The sequence below is a fragment of the Equus caballus genome, chromosome 1, assembly GCF_041296265.1.
Source record: "Equus caballus isolate H_3958 breed thoroughbred chromosome 1, TB-T2T, whole genome shotgun sequence".
Taxonomy (NCBI): Eukaryota; Metazoa; Chordata; class Mammalia; order Perissodactyla; family Equidae; genus Equus; species Equus caballus.
The window spans coordinates 119,980,101-119,997,608 of record NC_091684.1 but is presented as its reverse complement, the minus strand read 5'-3'; the positions used below and the strand labels follow the sequence as shown (position 1 = coordinate 119,997,608).

Below are 17,508 nucleotides of genomic sequence, written 5' to 3'. Positions count from 1 at the left end.
CTTACTACAGAATTCCAAATGTCTAAGTTCTGTCCTTAGGAAGGACATACGGGAACTTTTACCATGAGAACATGAATTTGGACATTATATTTAATAGGTAAGAGTCTATGAAAGTCCAATAAAGTTATTCCATATGTAGGTATTCTCTTGGAAGTTCCTACAAAAGTTTCACAAATTTATACATTGCTGGACCTATTATTTGAATGAAATGGAAAACATTTTTTACAATACCTTAACAAAAATGTGTTTCAGTGAAACTACTTTAAGGTTTAGTGGTGTAACATTCAAAATCAAATACTCCTAAGTAATAGATAAGCTAGGATACAGATAAAAGCATCTGAAGATTTGCAATCATACCTACTTCATACAGTCATGACATTTTACACCTGCATAGCATTTATAGTCTACAGAGTACTTTCTTTTACACAATTTCACTTAATTCTCATAAGATTATTATGCTACTACTGTTATTATTATTATTACTTTATGAATCATTCACCAGTGACAGATGCACAATAAAAATGACCTGGTGGAACAGCTTCATCCCTAATGAGAATATGGGCACATCTCAAAAAGAATCCTGAGGCTGACAAAATGTTAACCAGAAACAGCCTTTCTTTTTTCTTGAATACAAACTAAACACACAAAAAGAATCATGATATGTAATATCGGCAGTTAATCTGGGACCATTATCTTTTACTTTCTTAATTTAAAAAATAAATAGAATTATGTATATATGCACCAGATTTTGAGACTGATTAGGGCAGTAGGGCATTGCCTTTTAACAGAAAAGCCCAAAGACCAATATGTACTAATCTCTGAATCAAACAAAAAGCTGAGGGGAAAACACAGCTATTATTGATCAAGACTGATTAAGCAAATTGGGTTCTGGGCTCTCGGTGATTTAGTAGGAGATACACATGAAGCAGTAAAGGGCAGGGCAAGTAACGTCATAAGTCAAGTGCAGCTGAAATTCTATTCAAAGACAGGAAAACAGTTCATTTGGGCTCAGACAGATTATAGATTTCATTTGTTTTTAGTTTCTTTTGATATGGAGAATGGAGAAGACTCGCCCTTAGGAATTGTTCTTCCTGCCTGCCACTTGAGAAATCAGTGTTTGGTGGTTAGAAAAATGGCCTTAATGCCCTTTCAAAATGGAAGAATTTTTGCTGTGAAGTAAATGCTACCATAATGTATGAAATCGAAACCTAGAGAAGCTACTTATGTGACCCACAAGTAAATCCAAACACAGAAATAGTTACAGAAGCCATGAATTCAAATTGGGGGGAAATGGATAGAAGTAGATCTCATAAGAAATCAGTAGTGTAGTGTGTAAGAAAGAGCACTTTGCCTCACAAAAGTACTCATTATCTAAAGAAATAGTCCCTTTGAGCCAATACTAGTCATCCTAGAAAAATAAAGTCGTTTGACCACGTGATTTGAAATATTTCAAATTGTTGGCATAATTTATAAAATGAACATTATTTTGGAAAATGTTCTACATTCTAATAAACAATGCAGGCATGTTAATCTAATTAAATAATACATGAAGCCAGAATAGCAACAGAATTTTATATACAATGGCTGGGGTCCCTGACATCACCAAGACAGCTTTCATTCATCTGGTTCTTCCACAAATGTTAGAGGTAGCTACAAGTTCCAGAATAGGTTTTCTCAAACTGAGGACATCAAATGCCTTGGTATTTGGGGTCTTCAAGTTGTAAGAGAATTTTACCTTTTTGTTTTGATGATGATGGCCTGTTTGTGAAGGGTGCAAGCAAATTTGAGGATGAAGAACAAGATGAGGCAGAAAGGGAGGATTGTGGTCAGATTCTGAAGAGCTTTGATGCATACAAGGAACAGAAATGTTTATAGGAGGAGGTTAAGGAGTGCTATTGAACTGGGAGGGAAAACCTGAAGCTCCATTAACATAGCACTTTACGTCATACTGAGAAACCGTCAGCTGTCCATATCACAGAATGGGATTACCATGGAGATTATAAGGTTTCCCTTTGATGCACTCCTTGGTACCTAACACTACGATGAAATTTGTCTTTTTATCTTAAATGTGATGAGAAGCTGCTACTGTTTTTAAGCAAGGAATGACATGATTGTTTATCTGTGTTGTTGTTTTAGATTGGAGTGAGAAGACATTAGAGGCAAAGATGCTATTCCTAAGAATTAATATTTTTTGCTTTATCAGCCTGGGAACAAAATGAGGTCATATATCTTTTAATATGAAATGAAATTATCCTGAGACCTCATCATGCTTATTCTAAGAGTGCCTTCTTTCTCTTCCTATTGTTCCCCTACCTTGAGTCAGTTGCAGGAGATCCAGTGGTCCACCCAGGTCCCTACCTACTGTATCAAGAGCCAAGAAGGTGGGGCCAACCATTGCTTTTTTTCTCTCTCTCTGTCTTCCTGCACTCGGCCCTGGAAGTGGGCATACTTGTGGAAGCATACAGCAGAGTGGATTAATTAAAGCCCCAAATTTCTGATTGGGGGATGGAAAGGGGGAGCTCCAGGGAACTAGAAATACCAGGAAGATTGCAGAGAGGGAGAAACTTGGAAAAGTAACCCCATAATGTTGTTTATGAAGTCAAGGGCTCACCTCCAGTCGGGGTGTGTGTGTTTGCATGTGCGTGTATGCACGTGTGGTTCTGCTCCTTACAAAAAGCATTGAGGGAGATGAAATGAACAAAAATGATAGAGTAAAGAACTCTGGAATTGCATCCCTCTATAAATGGAAAAAAAACTGGCAGAAATTTTCAGAATCAACTTTTTTAGAACTCTGGAAATTAACCAAAGTCTTTCAGCAATCTGTGGAGTGCTTATTCCAGAAACATGGCTGAATCTCAGTTTTTTTAAAAAGTGAGCTTTATGGCATTTCAGTTTACCCAGTTCCATTCCCCCCTCCTCAGTGGTAGCCCTGAAAATAACAGCCTCAATTGCTGGTACCAGTGGAGGCAGAATGGACAGCATCCATAAAGAATTACAACAGTTTGTTTTGTCCTGTCTGGTGGCTCCCTGAAAGACTGGCTTAAAAAGTGTGTCTTAATGCCCCCTGACTTGAAACTGGCTCAGTGCTAAAGCTGCCAGCCGGGGGGCAGACATGGAGTATTTGTCACAAACATTTACAGGCAAGTGTTTTAGTCCCTGTTCCCTAAGGTGATATATACCAGAGTTGGAACAAACAACAGACTAACCAAAAAGCTTGGGAGAAAAGGCTGAGAAATGAGATGGCCACAGGGCTTTGAAAAGCTAACATATTCCCAGGAATCTAAAAGGCCATGTTCATGCACAGGGCTGTGCACATGCTCAGGAAAGACCTGAAAAGGCTGAAAGTCCTCAGTTACAGTTGACTTTGAGTCTCTGTGCAAGTAGGAAGGGAAGGCTAAGACAAAGATGTAAACTGCCTAACTCAGTGTTGAAGACATGGATACATAGAGCCCCTCAGTAAAGACTAGGAGATATTTTTATTTAAGGAGTTTAAGGAAGTCTCTATCCAATCATTAGCTGACCACTAAGCTAAAAGAACAGAGATTTCAGTGGGCACACCCAACAAAGAATACAGACTTTACAGAATTATTTCAGAAAAATCATTAAACAAACAACAATAACTAAAATTTTAAAAAATACCAAACTCTGGGGAGGAGAGTGAATCTGACTTACAGAGTTGCAATATTATAATATTTAAAATGCCTAGTTTTAAATAAAAATTACAAGACATGCAAAGAAACAAGAAAGTATGGCCCACACATAGGGCAAAAGGCAATCAATAGAAACAGGCCTTGAGGAATCCCAGATGTTGGACTTCTTAACAAAGACCTTAAATCAGCTATTTTAAATATGTTCAAAGAGCTAAAGAAACCATCTCTAAAGGTCTAAAGGAAAGTATGAGAATGATGTCTCACCACATAGAGAATATGAATGAAGAGATAAAATTTATTCTTTTTAAAAAAACCTGAGGGGGCTGGCCCCATGGCTGAGTGGTTAAGTTCATTTAAAAAAAAAAAATTCTGAGTGGGCTGGCCCCACAGCTGCATGGTTAAGTTCATGCACACTGCTTCAGCAGCCCAGGGTTTCTCTGGTTCGGATACTGGGCACGGACAAGGTACCACTCATCAAGCCATGCTGAAGTGGCATCCCACATAGCAGAACAAGAAGGACTTACAACTAGAATATATAACTATGTACTGGGGGATTTGGGGGAGAAGGAGGGAAAAAAAGATTGGCAACAGATGTTAACTCAGGTGCCAATCTTTAGGAGAAAAAAAAAAAAACTTAAACCAAACAGAAATTCTGGAGTTGTAAAGTACAATAATTGAAGAAAAATTTACTATAGAGGCTCAAAAGCAGATTAGAGCAGGCAGAAGAAAGAATCAGAAAACTTGAAGACGTCAATTGAGATTATCCAGTCTAAGGAACAGAAAGATAAAAGAAGTAACAGAGTCTCAGAGACCTGTGGAACACCATCAGCATAACAGCATACATATAATGGACGTCCCAAGAGGAAAGGAGAGAGAGAAAGTGGCAGAAAGAATATTTGAAGGAAAAATAGAAAAAAAATTTCCCAAATTTGATGAAAGATATGAATCTACACATCCAAGAAGCTCAATGAACTCTGAGTAAAACAAACTTAAAGAGAGTGACACCTATTCACATCACAGTGAAACTGTCAAAAGCCAAAGGAAGAGAATCTTGAAAGCAGCAAGAAAGAAGCAACTCATCACATGCAAAGGAACCTCAATAAGCTAAAAGGCTGACCTGTCATCAGAAACCAAGGAGGCTAGAAGTCAGTGGGATGATGTATTCAAAGTTTTGAAAGAAAAAGACTGCCAACCAAGAATTCTATATCCAGCAGAACTATCTTTAAAAAAACTGAAGGGGAAATTAAGATATTCCCAGATAAACAAAAGCTGAGAGAATTCGTTACTAGCAGACCTGCCCTAGAAGAGATACCAAAGGGGGTCTTTGGACAGAAATGAAAAAACAGCAGACAATAACTAAAATCTACATGAATAAATAAAAAGTACTAGTAAAGGCAATTAACTACATAGGTAAGTATGAAAGACATTATAAATGTATTTTTTGTTTGTAACTACTTTTTAATTTCTATATAACTTAAAAGACAACTGCATAAAGCAATAATTACAAGTCTATGTTGATGGGCACACAATGTATAAAGATGTAATTAGTGACAATAATAGCATAGAGTAGGAGAGGAAGGAATGGAGCTTTATAGGAGCAAATTTTTTGTATACTTTTGAAATTAAATTGACGTTACTCTGAACTAGATTGTTATCAATTAAGAAGCTCATTATAATCCCCAGGACAACCACTAAGAAAATAACTCAAAAATGTACAATAAAAGAAATGACAAGGGAATTAAAATGATACACTAGAAAATGTCTAACACAGAAGAAAGCAGTCACGGAGGAATTGAAAAACAAAAATAGACATGACATACAGAAAACAAATAGCAAAATGGCAGAGGAAAGTTCTTCCTTATCAATACTCATATTAAATGTAAATGGATTAAACTGTCCAATCAAAGACAGAGACTAGCAGAATGGATATTAAAAATACATATGATCTAATTGTATGCTGTCTGCAGAGACACTTCAGATTCAAAGACACAAATACTTTGAAAGTAAAAAGATAGAAAAATACATTCCATGCAAAGAGTGACCAAATGAGAGCTGGAGTGGCTATACTAATATTAGACAAACTTTAAGACAAAAATTGTTATTAGAGACAAAGAAGGACATTGAACAATGGTCAATTGATCAAAAAGATATCACAATTATAAATAGACATGCACCTAATAGCAAAGCCTTATTATGTATGAATATATATGGAGCAAACACTGACAGAATTGAAGGGAGAAATAGGCAGTTCTACAATGATAGTTGGAGATTCCAACATCACTTTCATTAATGATAGAATGGCTAAACAGAAGATTGCCAAGGAAATAAAAGACTTGAACAATACTACATGCCAACTCAATCCAACAGACATCTATAGAACACTCAACCACTGCGGAACACACATTCTTCTCAAGAACATATGGGACATTTTCCAGGATAGACCATACGTTAGGCCATAAAACAAGTCTCAATAAATTTTTAAACGGCTGAAATTATACAAGGTGTGTTCTCCAACCACAATGAAATAAAATGACAAATTAACAAAAAAAAATTTGTAAAATTTACAAATATGTGAAAATTATACAGCACACTCTTGAATAACAAAGGGTCAAGGAAGAATCATTCACAAGGGAAATTAGAAAATACTTTGAGGCTGCACAACAGTGTGAATGTACTTAATGTTACAGAACTGTACACTTAAAGATGGTTAAGATGGTAAATTTTATGTTATGTGTATTTGACCACAATTAAAATATTTTTAAAGTAAAGAAAGAAAATACTTCAAGTTAAACAAAAATGAAAACTCAAGATAGCTAAAACTTATGGGATGCAGCAAACGCAGTACTCAGAAGAACATTTATAACTGTAAATGCCTATATTAAAAAAGAAGAAAGATTTCAAAGGCACTGAGTACTGAACTAAGGACTAGACCACCACCAAGGTCCCAGACTGATCACTGGGCTGCACACACACAGGACAGATCCCAAAAGCACTGCAAAGCCTTTGAAAACTGAACTAAAATTGGAATCACAGCCCACAGAAATCATGCTGGAACTCGCAGCTTGAACCTAACCAGGTTAATCATATTCTAAAACAAAAGTATCAACAACCTCCATAGAATTTAAACAAGACCTGAAGTCACATGACATATTATTCAAAATGTCTGGGATACAATCAAAAATAGTTTAGAATATGAAGAATCCAGAAAATCTCAACTTACCTGGGAAAAAGACAATCAATAAATGTGAATCTGTTATCTTGATAACACAGACATTGGAATTGTCTGACAAATACTTTAAAGAAGCTATTATAAAAGTACTTGAACAAAATTGCAAAGAATCTTGAAATGAATGGAAAAATAGACAGTTTTGGTTAAAAAATAGAAGACATAAAGAACCAATGAGAACTTTAGAACTGAAAAATACAATAAGTGAAATTAAAATCTCATTGGATAGGCTCAAGCATAAGAGATGACAGAGGAAAAAATAAGTAAACTTGAAGATACATCAGTAGAAATTACGCAATTTCAACTACAGAGAGTAAATAGACTGAAAAGTAAAGAGCCTCAAGGACCTGTGGGACAAAAACAAAAGTTATAACATTTGTGTCATCAGAGTCCCAGGAAGAAAATAGAAAGAATGCGTTGAAGAAAATAATATTTTGAAAAATAATAACTGAAAACTTCTCAAGTTGGGTGAAATACATAAACCTACAGATTAAAGAAATCTGGTAAATGCCAAGCAGGACTAACACAAAGAAATCCACACCCAGACACATGTTAAATACTGCTGAAAACAAAAGACAATGAAAAAAATGGCAGTAGCCAGAGAAAAATGACACATTACTTATAGGGGAATAGCAATTTGAATAGGGGAACAGCAGATTGCTCATCAGAACCTATGACAACTAGGAGGAAGTAACACCATGTTTTTAAAGCTGAAGGAGAAGAACTAGCAACTAAAACTCTATATCCAAAAAAATATCCTTCAGGAATGAATGAAGACATTCTCAGACAGAGGAAAACTAAGAGAATTCATTGCCAGCACACAGGCTCTAAAAGAATTACTACAGGAAATTCTTCAGACAGAAGAACATGATAGCAGAAATAAACCTGACACATCAGGAATGAAGGAAGAATGTCAGAAATAGTACATACAAAGATGAATCTTCCCCTCTTGAATTCTTTAAAGTATGCTTGTCAGCTGAAAGCAAAAATTACAATATTGTCTGACGGGGTTCTCAGTACATGTTGATGTAATGTATAAGACAACTAGAGCATAAGGAAGTGGACAGAAAATTGACCTATATTGTGTTGATGTCCCTCCATTCCAATTGAACTGATGCTAAGTAAACTGTGAAATGTTACTGTTTTATAATCCCTAGAACAACAACTATAAAATCCATAGTAAATGACATAGTCATTTCCCAACTTATTTCTGAGGCCAGCATTACCCTGATACAAAAACCAGACAGAGAGGACTAAAAAAGAAAACTACAGACCAACGTCCCTTATGAACATAGACACACAAATTCACAACAAGGTATTAGCAATTGAATCTAGCCATGACCAGGCTGAGTTTGTCTCAGTAATGAAAGGCTGTTCAGTATTTGAAAATCAGTCAGTGTAATCCACCATATGAACAGTTTAAAGAAGAAAAAACACATGATCATATAAATTGGTGCAGAAAAAGCATTTGACAAAATTCGACATCTGTTCCTCAATCTGTTAAAGGGCATTTACCAAAAACCTACAGCTAATTTGATGGAAGACTGAGTGCTTTCTCCCTAAAACTGAAGCAAAGCAAGGATTATCACTCTACTACTGCTATTCAATGATGTACTAGAAGTCTTAGCCGGTGCAATAAAGCGAGAAAAAGAAATAAAAGACATGGATCTTGAAAAGGAAGAAAGAAAACTATCCCTATTTATAGATGACATGATTGCTAATGTAGAAAAAACACATAACATCTTTAAAAAATAAAACTAAGCAAACATACAAAAACCTCCTAGAAGTAATATGTGAATTTAGCAAGGCTACAGAATACAAAATTTACACACAAAAATCAATCTTAATTCTATATACCAGCAATTCATAATCGGAAACCAAAATTTTTAAAACAGTACAACTTTACAAAAGCTCCAATAAAAATGAAATACTCATACATAAGTTTAATAAAACATGTATAGGATCTGTATGTAGATCATGTTTGTAAAAGGAATCAAAGATGATCTAAAGAAATGAAGAAACATACCTTGTTCTATATGGTAGCGATGCCATTTCTCCCCAAATTGATCTATAGATTTAACATAATACCAATCAATCAAAATACAAAAGCAGGATACTTTTTAGATGTAGGTGAGCTAGTTTTAAAATTTAACTAGAAAAGCAAAAGAACTAGAATATCTAAAACAATTTCAAAAAGGAAGAACAACATTAGTGGAATCATACCACCTAATCTTAAGACTTACTATAAAGCTATAGTAATGTTGGTTATGTGTGGTAATGGTGAAGGGATAGACACATATAAATGGAACAGAATAAAGTGCCCAGAAGGAGACTCACCCAAATATGGCTAACTGATTTTTTTCAAAAGTGTAAAAGTAATTCAATGGAGAATGAATAGTCTTTTCAACAAATGGTGTTAGAACAACAGGTGGACATTCATATGCAAAAATTGGACCTTGACACATACAGAAACCAAAACCGGATCATATCTAAATGTAAAACATAAACCATAAAACTTTTAGAAGGAAATATAGGAGAAAATCCTCATGACCTGGGATTAGACAAAGAATTCTTAAACACGATACCAAAAGCATGATCCATAAAAGAAAAAAGTGATAAACTGGATTTCATCAAAATGAAAGACTTTTGCTCTGCAAAAAACACTGCTATCACAATGAAAAACAAGGTGCAGACTGGGAGAAAACATAGGCGTCACATATCTGATATAGGACTTGTGTACAGAATATCGAAAGAACTCTCAAAACTCAGTAGTAATGGGAAAAATGACCCAATTAAAATATGGGCAAAAAATTAGAATAGACACACCAGAAAGGACAAGTTTTGGCAAATAAGCCCATGAAAAGATGTTCAACATTATTAGTTATTAGTGAAACACAAATTAAAACCACGATAAGAAACCTCTACACACATATTACAATAGCTAAAATCAAAAAACGTGGACAATATCAAGTATCGACAAGGATGCTGAGCAACTGGGACTCTCAAACACTGCTGGTGGGAATATAGAATGGTCAGCCACTCTGAAAAACAGTTTGGCAGTTTCTTATAGTGTTTAACATACACTTAACCATATGAACCAGCAATCCAACTCCTAGGTACTTGTCCTAGAGAAATTAAAACTTATTGGTTCAGGCACTATGGGAATCAGTATGGAAGTTCCTTAAAAAACTAAAAATAAAACTGTCATACAATCCAGCAATCTCACTTCTGGGTGTATATCCAAAGGAAATGAAAACAGGTTATTAAAGAGACCTATGCACTCCCATGTTCATTGCAGCGTTATTCACAACAGCCAAGATATGGAAACAACCAAGTGTCTGTCAATTGATGAATGGATAAAGAAGATGTGTGGCGTATACACACACACACACACACACACAATGCAATATTATTCAGCTATAAGAAAGAAGGAAATCCTGCCATTTGTGACAAAATGGATGGAACTTAGCATAATGCTAAGTAAAATAAGTCAGACAGAGCAAGACAAATACTGTATGATGTCACTTATATGTGGAATCTAAAAAAGCCAAACTTATAAAAACAGAGAATAGAATGGTGGTTACCAGGGGCTAGAGGGTAGGGGAACTAGGGAGATGTTTAAGGATACAAACTTGCAACCAGTAAATAAATAAGTCCTGGAGATCTAATGCACAGCATAGTGAGTATAGTCAACGATACTGTATTATAAACTTCAAGCCTGCTAAGAGACTAGATCTTAATTTTTCCCACCCCCAAAAAAGAAATGATAATTATGTGACATGAGAGAGGTGTCAGCTAACTCTACAGTGGTAATCATATTGTAATATGTAAATTGCAATCAGATAAGTACGTTGTACACCTTAAACTTACACAATGTTATATGTCAATTATATCTCAATAAAAACAATTTTTAAAAACCCTATATTCACACAAAACTTGTATACAAATGTTTATAGCAGATCCTTTCATATTTGCCAAAAAATGGAAATAACCCAAATGTCCTTCAACAGATACTGTGGTACACCCATACCATGTAATACTACTTGGCAAAAGAAAGGAATGAATGATTGATACATGCAACAGCTTGCATGAATCTCAACGACATTATGCTGAAAGAGGCCAGTCTCAAAAGTTTACCTACTGTGTAATTCTATTTACTTGACCTTCTGAAAAAGATGAAACCATAGGGATGGAGAACCTACCAGTGGTTGCTGGGATTGGGGGTGGGGGAGGGAGTGACTATAAAGGTGTGGCACGAGGGAGTTCTGGGGGTGATGGAATTACTCTGGATCCTGATCGTGATGTTAGTTATAGAAAGCTATACATGGGTTAAAATTCAAAGAACTGTCACCAAAAGAAAAAATAGTCAATTTACTGCATGATAATTTTAAAAAGAAAAGATGAAATTAGAAATATGACATATTAGAAATATGTCTTAAGAGGGAATCAACTTTATTTAATGGGAAAGCCAAGTAAATCACTTTGGACCTAAAATACTTTTGTATTCTGTGCTGTGCTGAAAAGTATTTCACTCTGTGGTGAAAGGAGAGAAGAATTAAGACCTCGAAATGTAGGAAATCTCATATCTCACTAAGAGCTCTGTCACAAATGATAGATTTCTCTTATGTGTTTCCTGCCACTCAATGTGTAAACAGATGTGGGACTCTTGTCAAATTGTCTCCTAGATAGCCTGTCTTTCCCCATCTAAAATGGAAATCACTCCTTGTATGAATATCAAGATTTGCGAAACATGTATTAAGTAATTGTGGGAAGTCACAAAACATAGCTAGCATAGGAGATATTTCCTCATTTGTCCTTTTTGTTAATCATTTCAGATATATGTGAACTTACACTTATTTTTTTATTTCTCTTTTCCTACATACTATGAAAACTCAATACAACTTCCCTTGATTTGGCATAGCCATTTAAAATGTGCTGTCTCCACACTGCAGCTGTTTACGATGAGCTTGAAATATGCATCTGACATTTTTTCTTAACCTAGGCCACATCATGAAGCATTGTTTCTTTCACAGCTTCAGCTGAGGGAGTGGCAGGTGGGATAGGAGATTTAAGAGACTCCTTAAAGAGGAGTCCTACCACAGAGCTTGGTAACTTATTCAATGCAGGGGAGGGGGGGGTCAGAGAGGTGTAAGGCAGACTAAAGAATCAGATGGACTTTGAAGTTGCTTTCTTGCATGTGAGTGGCCTGTGATGCTGTTATCTGGATTAGGTAATACAGGAGAAAAAAAAGAAGCAGAGAATTATAAAATATTTGAGAGGAAAGATACTTATCTATATTTCACCAGGTTATTTATTTTCAAAAGTTTGCACAGCTGCATTATCGTTAAATGTAGTATTTGATAAAAGATTGCAAGTTTGACTGTTACAGAGGCAGCGTGGTTCTTAACACAAAAGGAATCCTTGGGGGTAACAGATTTGAAGTGAGCAAGGAGACACATTTCACAGAGATAAACCAAGTCTTAGTTGAAGTAATGGAAAATTCATAGTGAAAAGTTCTTCTCTTTGTCCCTGAAATGTAGAAGGAGAGAGAACCGCTAGAACCTGCAGTATGTATGGTAGGGAAACTTTAAAAGAAGGAAGTCAGGACTTCTCATACACAGTGAATTTGGTGAATTTGGTCCGCCTGGTGGCAAACTTCCAGGAAGCCAGACCCTTCCTGCTCAAATGATGTGGTTTCCTAAGGGCATATAAATAGTCCTCTCCCTGTGAAAAGAGTTAAGAATAGAAGCCAAGGACCCTCCCACACATCACAGCGCAGCTGTCAATGTGGCCAGCAGAAGAACAGCATTAGCAAAAGCAGTTCTGGGAGAATGTAGGGCAAGGTAGCTGCAGAAGCAGCAGAGTGAGGACAGCACGGGAGATGTAGTCAGGCAGAGAGCAGAAACGTCGTGCCTAGAAAAGCAGCAGATGATCAGGAAGTAGAAAAGAGGAAAGCAAGAACAGGTGAGGGGATTTATAAGGAGTTGTCGAGAGGGTAGCAAAGACCTGCTGGAAGCAGACTCAGTGCAAACTGGGTGACCCTACAGCCTGCCTGTACATTTCTGTGAAAAGATAGAAAACCAGAGCATAACAAAAGCAGACTGAAGTGTTTGCCTTCACACAGGAATGACCTTGCTGGGACAGACTGCCACAACGCCCGGTTTAGAGGGCCCAGAGCCTCCGAGCTGGCACCAGGGTCCCCTCTGCCCTGGCCACCCCGGGCACAAATTCAACTTGTAGACAACAGTTTTAGGTCCTGGGAATGCCTTGCTGCCTCTTAGAGTTAAATTTCATGAACCAGTTGAAAGACTCCCCCACTATATTTATCCTTGAAACACAAAACATAGTCTATACCAGTAGGTTTTAGTTCAGGCAACATTACAGTTTCATAGGCTGTTGCCTGATCTTCTAGGAGTTAAAAAAAAAATCTAACAGCAGATATTTATAATTTGCCATGATCTTTCTTTCTCACAACCCCATAAGGCAACACTAATTATTAAATATAATGAGCAATTTAAAGTTATTGCTATTCTTTAGACAATTAAAGGACCTCATGTCCCTTAGGTAAACTATCTGATAATATGAACTTAATTATTAACAATTCATTTTCTGAATGCCCTGAACTTCAAATAAGGAGTTTAATTTATTTATTTTGTCATCATAACCATTAATTGCCAACAGCTGTAGTCAAAACTCAGAAACCTAAGTGCTAGTATCTTGCTTTATTATCAGAGGCAATGTGATGTACCAGCTAAGAGACAAAGACTGGAGCAAATGCTGGAGCTGCACTGTGTGCATTCAAATCTTAGCTGCACTGTTCGCCAGCTGTGTGACCTTGGCCAAATTACTCACACTCTCCGTGACTTTTTTATTTCCTCATCTGTAAAATGGGATGATGATAATAGTTCTTACCTCATAAGGCCGTTGTAAGTAGTAAACAAGCCTAGAATAGCACCTCAGTGAGTACTTATTAACGAATACGTAAAGCACGTAGAGCAATGAATGGTAAATAGTACTACATGTGTTAACTGTATTTCTATCATTTTCTGATGCTCCTCACAGTAATTTTTAGAAGTTATATTAGGAATGCATGAAGTTTGAAAATATGCCCAGTGAGTTCCATGATTCTCAAAAGACTGAAAAATTGTATAGCAATATCATAGTTTTGCTTTTAATATTTAATTAATCTCAGTTTAATAAACCTATCCCTTTGTATTCACCAGGGTTGAAAATATGTCAATGAGGTTGGAAGAAATCAATGAACGAGAAAATTTTATGAAAACTTCCCTACAGACTGTTGACCTTCGACTTTCCCAACTAGAAGAATTATCTAGCAGAATGGTGAATGCTCTGGAAAATCTTGCAGGAATTGACAGGTCCGACCTGATACAGACACGGTCCCGAGCTTCTTCTGTATGCGATGCAACTTTTCTTCTAAGGCAGAGCAGCCTCAGCAGCGCCGACGGCTACAGCATGTGTAGATATCATTTTAATGGAGAGGAGCTGTTGTGTGAGGATACTTCTGTCTCCAAGCCACCAGGGACAGGATTCAGGAAAAAAGCCGGTTCCTTCCGTATGAAGGAAGAGAAGGACCCAAAAACACATCTGGTACCAGAGCGTCAGGGCAGCCTTCACCTTCTATCCAGCACAAGCACGCCAGCAACGCCAGAGTGCAGTCGACTTGCATTCGACAACGTAAAGTACACCTCAGAGCCGAAATTAGGTCCAGATATTGGGATTTCAGCTGAAGATGATGAAAGGCGGGCAGACTCCAGAAGAGAAGAAACTATTTCCCCAAGTTTAAATCAAACAGATGTTAAGAACAGAGAGAACAAATCAGATTTTCAAAACACTCAGCTAACCGTGGAAACCACAGAGATAGAAGGCACTATTTCCTATCCTCTGGAAGAAACAAAAAGGACACGCTATTACCCCGAGGAAACGCTCAATGCGTGTAAAACAATGAAGTCCAGAAGCTTTGTATATTCCCGTGGAAGAAAGCTGGTCAGAGGGGCTAACAACTGGAGTGCAGAGTACAGTACAGTCACGGACCAAGCAGGCCCCTCTACAATTCAGCAATGGACTACAGAATGGAAATACCAAGTTAGAAAGATCACACGTTCTCACAGCACGGATATTCCTTTGATTGTGTCAGAAGCTGCAATGCAAGCTGAGCGGAAAGAACAATTTACAGATACCGAAGATGAAAACTGTGTTTCTGAAGCAGTCCCTCAAACTTCTCATTTATCTCTAGCTGTTACTGACAGAACTGGAAAGGAAAACTTACTGTCTGTGAAAACAGACCAAACTTTGGGATTCCCATCTTTAAGGTCAAAAAGCTTACACGGCCATCCTAGAAATGCTAAAGGCTTTCAGGGAAAATTAGATAGATCTGGGCATGCCAGCAGTGCAAGTAACTTAGTAGTTGTGTCTGGAATTACAGTGGAAGAACAGAAGGCCAAGCAAGAGAAAACTTCCACAGAAACTGAATGCTAATGTGTTTCGTTTCTTTGATTACTAAATCAAAACCACCGATGAGTAACATCTTGGTAATTTAAACAGCATCAATTTCTGAAAACATTTTCATTTAAAATGTTTGGCAATTTGCACTTATGATGAACCTAAAATTTAATGCACTAAACTTAAGGTAGTATTTTTGTAGCATATTTTAGTAAACTTAGTTTTTTTTAGTTGGAATAGGATCAAATGAAAGAGACAATACTCCAATTGGGATAAATCACTTAATCAGTATGCAAGATTCTACACTCTTTTTATTTCTGAGGGCCACCGAATAGCCTAAGAAATGTCACCAATAGGTTACTTAGGGAGTAAACAACTATGTAAGAAGGAGAAATTAAAGAGAAAGCAAACAAGAAAAAAAGGAGGGGCGGGGGAGAAGAAAAATAAAATTATGAGGAGCAAGAAGTCAGAAGTGGAAAGGAACCATAAACATCCGATGTTTTTCATGGGTCTTTGTTTTATGTTTTAATGTTTTATGTCTTAAAATTGCACAATGAATAAAAAAGTACAAGATTATGTCAAAGATCACACTGTAATAGTTTAGGGCAACCAAGAGTTTTGTTAATGTGTCAGAATAAAGTATGCAATATGCATCTTCCTGTCGTCATACAGTCCTTGAGAGCAAACACAAAGGAATTGTTCCTCTGGCTATACATGGCTTGTGCAAAGCAGTGGCTAAAACCTAAAGGATACATATTCACAGCTGAAATTGTCAAGAACCACAGACACTATTAACAACATAGAACACAAGGTGTTGTGCTTCAACTTGTAAGTTCAAAGACCCACCATAGTGCTCGGCCCCCCAGGCAGGGGTTGGGGAGAGCGGACACTCCCTAGGAACTCTTAAGGCCACCCTACCACCACCACTCTTCACTATACAATATGGGCAGAGAGGTGCAGAAAGGGCTAAAGCAGAAGCCACCAAAATTTACAGAAGTCAGAGTTGGACCCTCACCATCCCCCAAGAGCACCTCTTGTGAGGTCTCCGGGAGCCTGTGGAGCACACACAGAGGCCAGCTTCATGGCTGGAGTTACAGACAGCTGTTACTTTGGTGAAGTGCCTTACACCCAGAAAGAACCATTGGGTAGGGTATCCAGGAATTGGCGGTGGTTGCGGGATGGGGGTGGGGGTGGGGTATGAGACAGAAATGGGAGATGATCGCAAAAAAGGAGACCACCACATCCATTCTCATCCAAAGTTCAGACTCTCATATTGCCATAAACTGGCAAAGGAGGAGAGAGAGAAGAAGGAGAGAGAGTTCACTGTGGTTATGCCAAAGGTGGTGATCAGAGATAATAATGTCTAAATGAGACTGAAATTTTAATAGATTAGAACCCCTGAACAGGGCTGGATTCATCAAAAAGCACTGGCATGCCATTGCATGGATGATGGGGCTTCAAAATTAATAAATGATAACTGTTATTTAATAAATAAAACTATTGCTTATTTGTATATCACTACACTGAGATTACTTAATCAATCCTGCTACATGTGTTATTTGACCCAATGCTTAACCTGTTACATTTACCTCATTCTTTGCTTTTGGTGCCAAGAAAACTTTCAGCCTTTTGCCACATCCTAGAAAAAAAGATTTCTCAGAATAAGCTGGAGATCCTATGACAGCTCAACAAAGCGGGTCTTGAAAAGGCAAAGCTTATCTTTGGAATTCTCCAATTCTCTATTCATACACAGCCCCCCTGTTCTGAGGTCTCTCCCACCTTACCTCAGGTATGGGACCTGAATCCATTCCCATTCATTTCACTGAGATTTGTGACACCTGTCTCCTGTCGAGGTTGTTTAAAAGGGATATGATTTTTTCCTGAAGATGTTTGTCTTACAGACCCAAATTAATATACACTAATGGTGGAATTTTAGAACCTGTGGCAGGGACCTTTCTCGTGCACCTGAAATCATACCATATAACTATTTATGTACTCTTCCAACTCAGTACAACTCAAATATTGGGGTCTGTGCCAGGATGCTTATTATACTATTATTATTCCAATGTCATTGTAATTTTGCTAAATATGTGGAGCTAAATGTTAGGGACTAATGTTCAATCCGATCAAATTTAGCAGTATCTAGTACACTAAAATATGAACATTGTGTAT

The 17,508-nt window shown here is 37.1% G+C and overlaps 1 protein-coding gene across 6 annotated transcripts in view; it reads left to right on the top strand.

Moving 5' to 3' along the window:
* Window positions 1-15,989, top strand: part of TRPM1 (transient receptor potential cation channel subfamily M member 1) — a 103,960-nt gene extending 87,971 nt beyond the window's left edge. For all 6 annotated transcript variants that reach the window (XM_070231292.1, XM_070231299.1, XM_070231281.1 and 3 more), the window contains one exon: window positions 14,100-15,989. In XM_070231292.1, the coding sequence (XP_070087393.1) occupies window positions 14,100-15,372 (1,273 nt within the window). In that variant the 3' untranslated portion in view covers window positions 15,373-15,989. The remainder of the gene's footprint in view (window positions 1-14,099) is intronic.
* Window positions 15,990-17,508: the final 1,519 nt, after the last annotated feature.